Below are 13,144 nucleotides of genomic sequence, written 5' to 3' on the forward strand. Positions count from 1 at the left end.
CAAACTTTTATTGTGGTGGAATTTAATTGGGGCGGAGGTAATTTTAACGGGGCGCAACGATTGAAACAGAGGGGGAGTTTTCCCAAACGGGGCGCGCGCCCGGTTTGCGCAACATAGGGAGAACCCTGGCCATGGTGATGACCCGCCCCTTACACTAGATGTAGTAATGCTGTAGTAATAACATATCGAGTCAGCGCTACACAGCGGCGACCGGAAACAACATACAGTCCACAAAACGAGAGACAGTCGCAGTAAAACTGATCTCGAGTCGGTTTTCGGGGAAAATACTAGATTTTCACCGCTCATTATCTCAGCGTAGAGGCATCGTAGGGTCATGCGGTTTGTTTTATATTAACAAAGTAGGACAGCCGATCAATAATACTGCAAAGAATCGTCAAAATAAAACGGGGAAATTTTGTTCATTCGACTAATACTGCAACAGGGTTTCAGCATTTCACCGTTGTACGCTCTCCTTCTTTATAGGCTCTTGATTGCAGTCACCTAGCTTGCACCATGCATCTACTAACTCATCCCCATTAAGCACGTATTGTGTAGAACTGTTCATTTAACTCAATGAACTTATAATGAAGTGAGACTCATACGTCATATCTTTAGATGAAAATGTCAAATCATATTAGGGGTGAATAAAACCAAATTTTGTCAAGAAATCTTGCATTCACAAGAGAAGACAAACTGTTTTGTAGGGTTTGTTAAATTTGTGACATGGTTTATTTCCAAATCCCGCATTATAATTGTACGTCTGTACGACTGTGGTCCGTGGATGTATATGAATCAATGCTTTTGATTTGTTACAGGGTCGCCGCAACGAGTGCCGAGAAATTCGAAGCCATAGTAAAAATACGTGCTGCTCTGTACGACATGGCATCTAGTTATTTAAGGGATATTAAGAAAGGTACATGTAATGTTTACACTTGGCTGGAATTTTTCTCTGCAATATATTGCATGATGTAAAGAGTTGTACGTATGCAGGTAATTCTGAGCTTGTAACCTGTAAGAAGTTGACAGTTATCCATAGATTCATGCGGCGTAAAATAAAACCATTGCCACTATTCTGACGAACTGTCCAGCAAATGGAGGCATGCTTGACCCTTTTGACTTCTGCCTATCCCCTTAGCACCTCCAATTGTGAATCTTTTCGAGTTACGTTCGTTATGCTATAATTTTTCGTACGTTTTACGCCACAGTCGTCCGCTTATGATTGCTTCTAATATTGTTGTGCGACACTGTGTAAACTCATTAAAGGTTTTAGTTAGGCTTCGATTAAGCAACACTCAGAAGTCTGGGTCCTAAGGTAACGTGCGACGAAATCGGACGAACCGATACAAATTTCCCGGTAAGGTTACGTGCAAATTCCAAACGAGACATGGCGCCAGTTACCCTAGCGAAAATCGCTGACGGCGACGACTAGGTGGCGACATTATGAACCTTTCTTGCGCCTCGACCCCGCAGTTGCCGTCGACATCTCGAAGGCGGGAGGCTGTGCCGACCAGCCGGACGTGATTCTCAAGTTCATCCACCACCTCATCACGACGACGAACGGCGGGGTGTTTGTAGACGGCGTGCACGGTCTGACGGACGGCAGCGTCGGTCGCCACTTCCAACTGTCGTACGGTGAGCGCGCGCTCGCGAGGCTGCCATCTTGGTCTCAGGGAAAACGAACGGTCGAAGAATCAAAACACGGGCCGGTCCCGAATTAGAAATTGTTTTATTCTTTACCATTCTGACAACTCGTCCAGCAAATGGAGCATGCTGGACCTTTTGACTTCTTGCTATCCCTTTAGCACCCTCCAATTTCGTGAATCTTTTCGTCGAGTTACGTTCGTTATGCCTATAATTTTTCGTTTACGTTTTACTGCCACAGCTCGTCCCGCTTATATGAGTTGCTTCTAATATTGTGTGCCGACACTTGTGCCGTGTAAACTCATTACAAGTGCATTGTTCGCGGAGCCTTGTATTTTGCACCTCGTTTTAGTAGGCCTCTTCGATAAAGCAACACTCAGAAGTCTGGTCCTAGGTATACGTGCCCGACGCAATGGAGAACTTGGTTTCATCGAGAACGCATTTACAAGATTCCGGGTTCGTTGGTTATAGTTTTACTGGTGCTAAATTGTCGCCAAACTTGAGCACATAGGGTCGGCCCAGTTGTACTGTGGCCTAGCGAAAATCGCTGACGCGAACGGACTATGTTGGTGGCGACAGGTATGAAACCTTCTTGCGCCTCGACCCCCGCCAGTTGCCGTCGACATTCTCGAAGCGGCAGGCTGCTGGCCGACCAGGCGGACGTGATTCTCAAAAGTTCATCCACCACCTCATCACGACGGAACGAACGGCGGCGGTGGGTGGTTGGTAGCCGGCTCGTGCACGGTCTCGACGGACGCGGCAGCGTCCGGTCGCCACTGCCAACTGTTCGTACGGGAGGCCGCGCGCTCGCGCAGGCTGCCATCTGGTCTCAGGGAAAACGAACGGTCGAAGAATCAAAACACGGCCGTCTCCGAATTAGAAATTGTTTGTTATTCTTTACCATTTATCGTTTTTTTAGCTCATCTGCACGTAGTCAGATGCCAGCTTGTAGAATTGGCATGATGTCCGTCCATCCGTCCGCTGCGGCCGTGCCGTCCGTTCTGTTTTCCGCTCCTTATTCTGTCCATCCCGTTCCGTCCGGGGGGTCCATGTCCGTCCCCGTCTCAGTGCCGTCAACAGTTGGCGCACCAAATCTTAACCGCTCTACGTTGTGATCACTTGGCGTTCACGATATTTGAGCGACGTCGCGGCGGGTGGCCGGGTGGGGGATCGCTGCAAAAGCGATTCCAGCGGATGACAATTTGGGGGAGCGCTTCAAGGGGCAAAGCGTCTCAAAATTCGTGAACACGGTAGCGGGGAGGATATTTTCACACCTTTAACTTAAGGATGTTCATAGGAGGAAAATAACGGTAGATATTTGCGGCACAAATCTTAACCGTTCACGCTATGCCTCTTGAATTACTTCGCGTCTGTATATAGTGTGATGGGGACACAAGAGAAACCCATTCACCATGTTGCCCGAAATTGGATTCTGTCTTCACAGGGTCACAAGCTCGGCTTGTGAGTGGGGGGTTAAAATTCGTAGATATCAGACATTTTCTGAGTACATGGGGGCTAACTGACATTAGTGAAAAACTTTTTTATTTAAGCCGCGCTGACCTACCATCTTTTATCACTTTATTTGGAAAATGCCCATGAAATAGTGCTTTCCACTGACTTGTGCGAAGATAAGTGTCTGATAACCTTTTGACCCTCAAGAGGGGAGGCTTTTAAACCATGGCATTCTAAAACTGCCCTCAATGATGTCACGGGGATTTCTTCTCAATTCATTTGTCTATCATCCCATAATCTGGAATAGCCCAAAGAGCTCGAGAGTCCCAACGCTACAGCACATGATTACGGCCTCAAAGCCGTCCTTGCGCATCGAATCCCCATCAGATTTTTTATTATTTACCTGTTTTCTGGTATTTTTATCCACTTAACTATTTCTTCCAAGTAAGGCCAAATATTCACATGATTTAGTACAACAATTTTCATAACAACAAAATATGAACTTTTACAACATTATAATTTATTATTTTTGATTAGGCGTTAGCGGCTTAGCGCTGTAGGCGTCACAAATGCACCATACAAACCAGGAGTTTCAGGCCACGTGTGCGATTTTCGTGAGTCAAGACCAAATGGGGATTTGGGGCGGATGGTATTATGCAGGTGAATACCCATGTGCGAAGGTTGCTTTGAAATGCATGTAGTACTCAACTGACGGTATCTTGCATTATCTGCGCCTAGCCAAAGGTTTGCACTTACGCACGACTTAAACTTGACGTTATAACCGTTGCAGCAACAGGAGGCCTCAGCATGCAGCCCAGGCCGCTTTACTTTCTGTCATTTATTTCTATCCCATATTGTATCGACGCTAATAGGGTAAAAATCATGATGCTGTAATAAAGCTGACAGGGAATGTGCAGTGGCGTGCTTTGGCGAATTATTTCGAAAATCGTGTTATCGCTCTGCTGGGCCACTAAGTGTACTCCTCAATTATTTTATTATGTTTTAGGATTCAGCGCAATACCTTGAGCTGGCCTGCAACCCTCATCTTTCTCTCGCAGCACTTCAGGCACGTGGCGGGTGGCCAGCGTAGTTTGCCTGTAAGTCTCTCGCGAGACCTCCAGTTGATGGCTCCGTTTCACGCTCGCTGCGGCGAGCGTCCTCTCTCTCTCCCTCTCTCTCTGGCTCACCGCTTGTGTCTTTTTCTCTCGCGATGATCTTCAGCGCGACGTGGGTTGGGTGAGCGTCGTTTGTGTGAGATTCTCGCCTTTGGGGGCACATCCTCGCGGATGCCTCGCAGTGGCTCGGACGCTCGCTGCGGCCGGGAGGTGCTCTCTCCCGTTCGTGCTCGCTGAGACGTGGAGCAAAGCCCACCGATGCTTCACACTGCTTGCTATACTAGCGGAGGCTCACGCGCACGATGATAAGGTAACGTATCCTTCTTCTTCCTCGATGAAATGCTTCCGCCTTGGTAAAACCCAGGCAGCGGATTAGAGCACACGGCTGTGAAAAGGCTTACCCCCTCGATAAAACTCACTTCCCCCCATCGTATAAAGTGCCGTACAACCCTTCGGATAAATGCTTAACCCCCTCAATAATAATGCCTTCCCCCTCGATATAAATCATGAGTAATGGCCTAGTATCTGTGCGCACGGCGTTTCCCTTGAGTTATAGCACTGAGGCGATGGTGGGGCCGTGTTTTGGAGTGGTCTGTTGTGCGTCCTGTGCTCGGTTGTTTTTGGGGGTGGTTGGTGCACGCGCGTTTCCCCTTGTTGCATATTACGCACGAGTCGATGGGGTAGGGTGTGCGTGTGTACAGCCGTGGTTCTCCTTTGATATAGCCACGAGCTCATGGTGGTGGGGCGTCGTGGCATGGCTTTCCTCCTTGATTATAACCAACGCAGCGATGTGGAGTGCGTGTGTGCCGGGCGTTCCTCCTTGATATAGAGGGCCTGACGAGCCGATGGTGGCTCGTGCGTCGTTGTGCGGCCGCTTTCTCCTTGATATAGCCACGAGCGATGGTGGGTGCGTGGTGTTGCGCGCGGTTTCCTCCTGTGGATATAGCCTTTTCATTCGCAAGTGATGTTGCTGGGTGCGTCTGGGTGCCCCGCGCGTTTCCCTCTCTCTTGAGTATAGCACGAGCGATTGTTGGTGCGTGGGGCCATGCCACGGCGTTGACGTTTTCCCCTTGATATGCACGCCAGCCGATTGGTTGCGGTACGTGTGCTACAGGGCGTTTCCTCACTTGGGATTTTACTGTAGTGCCGACGAGTGAGGGTGGCGTGCGTGTGCAGCGTTTGCTCCTTTGCATATTGAGCACGATGCGTGTCGGTTGCTTCAGCGATGGTGGGGGTGCGTCTGTCGGCGCGGCGTTTCCTCCGCTTGATATGGATCCAACCTGAGCGCGATGTTGGGTGCTGTAGGCTGTACACGGTCGTTTGGTCCATCCTTGATATACCGGACTGACCGCGATGGGTGGCGTGCGTTTGTGCCACGGCCGTTTCCTCCGTTGCATATAGCCACTGAGCGAATGGTGGCGTACGTGTGGCAGGCGTTTCACGTCCGTTGACATATAGCCTGACGAAGCGATGGTGGGTACGTGTGCTGCGGGTTTCCTCCTTCCGAGTATAGCACGAGCAATGGCTGCGGTGCGTGGGACAGCGTTTCCTCCTTGATATTGACACGAAGCCGATGGTGGTGCCTGTTGTCTGTCGGTTATGGCGTCGTCAGTCGTGATGCGTGTCGTTTCCTCCTTTGATTTATACGCCACGAGCCGATGCGTTGGGTACGTGTCTTTGTCTTGTTTTTGGTTTGCTTATTCTTGTTGGTTGCTGGTTGTGGCTGTTGTGCGTTCTTGGTATTTGGTCTGTTTGCTTGTTCGAATTTTGTCGTCTGTGGTTTTATTTTGTTTGTTTTTTTTTGTTTGTGTTCGGTGTGTATTGGTCGTTTGTTTTTTAGATGGTGCCTGGCGTTTCCTCCTGATATAGCCACGAGCGATGATGGGCTACGTCGGTGTTTGAGGCGCGTTTCCTCCTTGCATATAGCACGAGCGATGCGTGGGTACGCTGTGCTGCCGGCGTTTCCTCCGTGCATATAGCCACGCAGCGATGATGGGGTACGTGTCTTTTCAGGCGGTTTTCTCCTGTGATATTAGCACACGATGTGATCTTGCGGTGCTGTTTTGCGTGCGTGGCGTTTCCTCCTTTGATATTAATCCACGACCGATGGTGGCGTACGGTGTGCTAGCAGCGGCGTTTCCTCCTTGATATAGGCCACGCAGCAATGGCTGCCCGTGCTGCGTGCTGCACGCGCGTTGGCCTCCTTGAGATAGCCACGACGTGCATGGTGGGTGCCGTGTCTGCGCCGTTTCCTCCTCTGATATCGAGCCACGAGCGATGGTGGGTGGCGTGTGTGCCAGGCGCGTTTCGCTCCTTGCATATAAGCACGAGCCGGCATGGTGGTGCCGCTCGCGCACGCGTCTTCCTCCGTTGATATACACGCAGCTGATGTCGTGAGTACAGTGTTGCTGATATTGTTTGTTTGGTGAGTTATTTGCTTCGGACGGGGCTTTTTCTTTTTCTTCTCTTGTTTTTTTTGCCCTGTTTCTGTTGTTTTTGGCTTTTTTGTTTTGTTGGGCGGGTTTGTGTTGTTTTTTGTTTGTGTTTTGGGTTTGTTTCGTTGTAGTTTCGTGTGCCGGCCGTTTCCTCCTTGATATAAGCCACGAGCGATGGATCGGCCGGTAGCGGTCGATGCTTTTCGGGTCTTGCTTGGGTTGCCTACGGTTTTATGTTGTTTTTTGTTTTTCTTCTTAGTGACTGCGTTTCGCGCCGTGTTGGATTATTGAGCTGCGACTGAGCTGATGGTGTTTAGTCGCTACGTCGATGGTACATGCGCTTTTCCTCCTGATATTAGCCATGAGCGTATGTTTTGGAGTGCTCGTGTGCACGGGCGTTTTCCTCCTTTTGCTATTATAGCCACGAGCGGATGGCGTGGGGCAGTGACGTGGTTTTGCATGTGGCTGCGTTCCGTCCTTGATATAGCTCTATGTTTTACGAATGCTGAGTGGTGTGTTGGGTACGTGTTAGTTTCGTACGTGTTCCTCCTTGCATATAGGCCACGCATATTTTAGGCTTGGAGATGAGTGGGTGACGTCGTTGTGTACAGCGTTTCCTCCTTTAATCATGAGCACGAGCTGGATGGCGTAGGGTCGTCTCAACGGTGAAGCGGCGTTTCCTCCATTGATATAGACACTATATCTTATTGTGTGGATGCGTTGGTGTTCAGTGCGTTTCCTCCTTGATATAGCACGAGGCACTGGATGGTGGCGTTTTTGTCGGTGGTCTGTTTGGGCCAGTGGTGGCTATCAGCCGTTTCCTCCTTGATATAGCCACGAGCGCGATGGTGGGTACCCGTCGTATCGCTGCCCGACGTTTCCTCCTTTGATATCAGCCTACCGAGTCCGACTCGGTGCGGACTTGTGGGGCTGTCACGTCCGTTAGTCCCTTCTGATATCAGCCACGAGGCTGTGCGTGAGGTAAGCGCTGTTGCCCGGCGTTTCCTCCGTGATATAGTCACGAGTGATGGTGGCTTGTTGGCGGTGGTTCTTGTGCGGCGTGTGTCCTTCCTTGATTATATGGCACGAGCCGGATGGGTGGGTACGCCTGTGTGCAGCGGCCGCTGTCGCTCCGTGTGATCATTAAGGCCGACGATCTTGCATGGTGGGTTACGTGTCGCGCTTTTATTGTAGTGCTAATCTCCTTTGGTTATGTGTCAGCCGCTAATTGCGTGTTTTCTCTCCTTCTTCGTTGATATAGCGCTACAGCGTTGTATTGGTTGTTCGTTCGTGCGTTCTTCCATGGGTCCCGGTTTTTCCTCCTGATATAGCCATGAGCTATGTGACTGGTCCGTGGCTCTTGCGTTACGTGTTATGCAGGCGTGTGTTGTCTCCTTGATTCTACTTAGCTCATGACTGCGATGGGGGGATACGTTGTGTTTTAAGGGTTTTGAGATTTGTGGGTGTGTGTTTGGACCGTTCAGGACAGTATTCCTCCTTCCATTATAGCCACGAGCGCATGCGTGCGGGTGCGTCGCCTGTGTGCGGTGTTTTCCTCCTTGATATAGCCCACACGCATGGCGTAGCGCGTGTGCAGGGCCGTTTCCTCCTTGATATAGCAACGAGCGATGGGTGGGCGCGCGTGCTGCAGGCGCGTTTCCTCTTGATATAAGCCCACGCAGCGATGGTGGTGCGTGGCCACGGTGTTTCCTCCTTGATATAACAACGTAGGCGATGTGGGTGCGCTGCTGCACGGGTTTCCTCCTTGATTATAGCCCGAGCGATGCCGTGGGGACGGTATAAGTCAGAGACTTACTCTCTCCATAAAAATCTATGTAGCGATGATGGATAATGGTGAGGCCTATCTTGGCAACATTGTGTCCGATAATTGGAATTTACAATCGGGGGGGCGGGGGACAACATTTTCCCCTGATAAAATGTACTTGAGCTCTGGAAGAGGCTACGCGAGTGCGTGTCTCCGGGATATATTGACGTGGTCTTTAGTTTCGGCCAGAGTCGCAAAATGCAAACGGACCATCTTTCCATATTAAAACATGCCTAGCTGTTAGCAAGACTGCCCAACTACAAGGTGGCAATTACAGCGAGACACACGGTTGCCTGTCGACCTTCTTCCGATCTGGTTCGGATCAGCTGAACTTGTCCGCCCGGTGCGACGCCGCAGCCAGCTTCTTTCAGGTTCCGCCTGCCGGCACGGCCGAGTGGTTCGTGGGGTCGCTGGCTTGGGCGCGGTCGACAGAGGTCGTCGGACAGAGTCGGAGGTCTGTCTGGCCGAGGCATCGACGACTCTGCTGGCGCGACCGTCACGATTGGTCTACGATGCCATAATCGTCATGAGGGTCACCAGCTCTCTTGACCCGTCGGGAGGTGCGCAGGCGAGTTGTGGTGAACTACGTGGCGAGAGCATCGACATGTTCTCGCCTGCACTCGAAAACTGTGAGGCGATGCCAGGGGTGAGCGCTGATTACGTGGCGGTTGCTTGTTGGTTGCGTGGGTGGGCTGCTGCGTTGATGGTCGAGGCTGTTTCTCTTCTTCGTTCTCTCGGCGCAAGGCTGGCAGGCCGTGGTGTGAGCGTGCTGTTGTGCGCCAGCTAGGTAGGGCGTGAGGGGGACCTCACCCTGAAACGCAGGCGGAGTGTGTGCGTTGGCTCGTGCGCTGGCCCGTGTGCGCGAGCGCGCTGTCGTGCTCTAGCTTAAGAGCTAGGCGCGACCCTCACCCTGCAAGCAGTCGTGAGTGTGCTTGCTTGTGCGCCCTTGTGCTGTGCGTGCCGTGGTGTGCTGTGTGCTGTCGTGGCCAGCAGGCGGCCGGAAATTGCGACTGTTCGCGGCTGGGGGATCGTGCTAGTCGTGTCGTGGGGGTCGGGGGGGTCCGGCGTACCAGGGCGTGGTGCAGCGCGGCGCCTGTGCGCTGCGTGCGTGCCGTGGGCTGTGTGGAGCGCGCTGTCCGTGCCGCAGCTAGAGCTGGGGGACCTCACCCTGAAGCAGTGTGAGTGAGTCGCGTGCGGTGCGTGTTGCGTTGCGTCGGGCTTGCGTGACGCCGCCCCTTGACCGGCGTCGCGGCGCTGGGTTGTGTGGAAGCGCCGCTAGTGTGCGCAGCTTGAGCTGGGCGCGCGGCGACCTCACCCTGAAGCAGTGTAGCTGCGTGCCCGTCGCGTGCGTGGTGCGTGTCGTGCCGTGGTGTGTGCGCGCGGCTGTGTGCGCCAGCCTAGAGCTAGGGCGACGCTCACCCTGAAGCAGCAGTGAGTGTGTGCCGTCGCGTTTGCGTGCGTGTGTTGCGTGGGCTGTGTGGACGGCGCGCTGTGTGCTCAGCAGAGCTAGGGACCCTCACCTGAAGCAGGGTGAGTGTGTGGCGTGCGTCGCGTGCCCAAGTATGTGCTGGGGTGTAGGTTGCCGTGCGTTTGTGCGCCAGCTAGAGCAGCGCGCGACCTCACCCTGCAAAGCAGCCGTTGAGTGTCTGTGGCGTGCCGTGTGCTGCTGTGGTGCTGCGGCAGCGCGCTGTTTGCTCAGCTAGAGCTACGCGCGGGACCTCCACCCCCTGAAGCAGGTGAGTGTTGGCCCGTGCGCTGTGTCGCGCTGGCGCTTGCGTGCGCGGCGTGCCGTTGCCGTGCGTGAGTGTGTGGAGCGCGCTGCCGGGGGGTGCCCGCAGCTAGAGCTGGGGGACCTCACCCTTGAAGCAGTGTGAGTGTGTGCCGTGCGTGCGTGCGTGCGGTGCGTGCGTGCGTGCGTGCTGTGCGTGCTGTGGGTGTGCTGGATGCGCCTGTTGCTGCTCAGCTAGAGCACTGGGCGACCTCACCCTGAAGCAGGTGTGCCGTGCGTGCGTGCGTCGCTGTGCGTGTGTGCGTGGGTGTGCTTGGAGCTGCGGCTGTCGTGCCGCAGCTAGAGCTAGGCGGACCTCACCCTGAAGCAGGCTGAGTGCTGTGCGTGCGTGCAGTGCGTAGTGTGCGTGGGCCTGTGTGTGGGCGAGCCGCGCTGTGCTGCTCAGCTAGAGCTAGCGGGCACCTCACAAACCTGAAGCAGAGCGTGAGTGTGTGCTGCAGTGCGTGGCGTATGTGCGTAGGGTGCTGTGGAGCCGCTGTGTGCTCGAGCATAGCAGCTACGGCCCGACCTCACCCGTGAAGCCAGGTGCAGTGCGGCTGTGTGTGCATGTGCTGTGCGTGCAACTCTCGTCCGTGTGTGTCGGTTGCTGGTCTGTGCGTATGTGTGTGTATGTGTGTGTGTGTGGTGTGTGTGGCGGGCGTGTGTTTTTGGAGCGCGCCTGTGCTGCTCAGCTAGAGCTAGCGGGGACCTCACCCTGGAAGCAGGCGTGAGTGTGTGCAGTGCTGCGTGCGTATGTGCGTGGAGTGTGGCGAGCGCGCTGTGCTCTCAGCTAGAGCTTAGGGGACCTCACCCTGCAAGCAGGTGCAGTGTGTGCGTGCTGCTGCCGCTGCGTTGCTGTGGCGAACTGCGTGCAGTGCGGGGTGTGTGCGAGCGTGCGTGGTCGTGCTCAGCTAGAGCTAGGGGGACCTCACCCTGAAAGCAGGTGACGTGTGTGCGGCGCGCGGCGTGCGCTTGTGCCGTGGGTGGGGACAGGTGTGTGCGAGGTGGCTGTGTGCGCAGCTAGAGCTGGGGGACCTCACCCTGAAGCAGGTGAGTGTGTGCGTGCGTGCGCTGGCCCGTAGCGTGCCGCGTGCGTTGCGTGCGCTGCTGTGCGTGCGTGTGTGCGTGGCGTGTGGGGAGCGCCGCCTGGGGCGCAGCTAGAGCTAGGGACCTCACCCTGAAGCAGCGTGAGTGCTGTGCGTGCTGCTGCGTAGCCGTGCGCTGGGGCTCGCTGCGTGCGTGCGGTGCGTGCGTGCGTGCTGTGCGTGCGTGTGGCTGGGATGCGCGCTGTGTGCCCTCAGCTAGAGCTGGGGCACCTCACCCCTGAAGCAGCCGTGCGTGCGTGCGTGCGTGCGGCGTGCGTGCGTGCGTGGGTCGTTGTGGAGCGCCGCTGTGTGCTCAGTCTAGAGCTGGCGGCGACCTCACGCCTGCAACAGGAGCCGTGGAGTGTGTGCGCTGCCTGCGTGCGTATGTGCGATGGGGTGGTGGCGAGCGCGCTGTGTGCTCAGCTAGAGCTAGGCGACCTCACCCTGTAAGCAGCTGCAGTGTCCGTGCGTGCGTGCGTGCGTGCGTGCCGTGCGTGCGTCGGCGCGGGCTGTGCCGAGCCTGCTGTCGGTGCTCAGCCTAGAGCTAGGGCGACCTCACCCTGAAAGCCGCCAGTAGTGAGTGTGTCCCGAGCGTGCGTGCGTGCGTGCGTGTGTGCGTGGTGTGTGGAGCGCGCTGTGTGCGCAGCTAGAGCTGGGGGACCTCACCCTGAAGCAGGTGAGTGTGTGCGTGCTGCGCTGCCGTGCGTGCGTGCGCTGCGTGCGTGGCGTGTCCCGTGCCGGTGGGTGTGTGCGACCGCGCCGCTGGTGTGCGCAGCCTAGAGCCTAGGGGACCTCACCGAAGCAGGCTGAGTGAGTGCGGGCGTCGGGTGCGTGGTGCGATGCGTGTGTGCGTAGGGTGTGCTGTTGAGCCGCTGGTGTGCGCAAAGCTAGCAGCTACGGCGACCTCACCCTGAAGCAGCCGTGAGTGTGTGCCGTGGCGCTGTCCGTGCGTGGCTGTGCCGTGCGCATGACGCCGGGTGTGTGCGAGCGCGCTGTGTGCCTCAGCTAGAGCTGCGGACCTCAACCCTGCAAGCAGCGTGAGCTGCGTGTGCCGTTTGGCGTACGCGCATGTGTGCGCGTGCTGCTCCTGTCGTGTGTGTCTGGTGTGTGTGTGCCCCGTCGTGCCGCGTGCAGTGAGGGTATCGTGTGCCGTTCGCGTTCGCATGCGCTTGCATGACCGTTGCGTATGTGCTGTGTGCGCGCGCATGCATGCATGAGAGTGTGTGTGCTTGCGCATGCGTGCGCCGGTTTCTTTTCTGTGTTGTAGTGTGTTTTGTAAGAGCGGAATGTCACGCATCCTAATTCTCTCAATCGGAATGAGCTGTTGTGGGCTTTGCACGTCAGGCACTGGTTTGGTGTAGTATAGGTAGTCCCGACTGGAGATTTATTAGCATTGGCATGCCAATCGAAAACTGAGCGATTTGCGGGCATCTCTTATCTTTCTCTAGTGCGCATTGTTCAGCACGCCAGGCCTAACACGAAGCACGTACCGCGCGCGTGAGTTAATACACTCTATCCGCCTGCAGGTGTCTCTGGACGCCATGCACAGTCTCCTTCGGCGACAGCGGCCTGGTCGTTGGAGTGGTGCTGCTCACTCAGCAGGACCTCGTAAACTGCCTGCTGGGAGCTATCGACATGGTCTGCAACATGGACGCGGACGAACTGCTGTGAGTGATTCAACCGCTGAGTAATTCATTAATAAGTTCAGTAAATCATTAATAAGTTCGATAATTCATTAGTCAGTTCAGTAAATCATTAATAAGTTCGATAATTCATTAGTAAGTTCAGTAAATCATTAATAAGTTCGATAATTCATTAGTAAG

At 54.6% G+C, this 13,144-nt stretch overlaps 1 protein-coding gene across 1 annotated transcript in view; it reads left to right on the forward strand.

Moving 5' to 3' along the window:
* Nucleotides 1-13,144, forward strand: part of LOC106813708 (serine/threonine-protein kinase ATR-like) — a 20,190-nt gene that overhangs the window by 4,536 nt on the left and 2,510 nt on the right. Inside the window, exons 3-4 of the mRNA XM_014817917.1 lie at nt 816-913; nt 1,471-1,632. Of these exons, the coding sequence (XP_014673403.1) occupies nt 816-913; nt 1,471-1,632 (260 nt within the window). The remainder of the gene's footprint in view (nt 1-815; nt 914-1,470; nt 1,633-13,144) is intronic.

Source organism: Priapulus caudatus, unplaced genomic scaffold, assembly GCF_000485595.1.
Source record: "Priapulus caudatus unplaced genomic scaffold, Priapulus_caudatus-5.0.1 Scaffold812, whole genome shotgun sequence".
Lineage (NCBI taxonomy): Eukaryota > Metazoa > Priapulida > Priapulimorpha > Priapulimorphida > Priapulidae > Priapulus > Priapulus caudatus.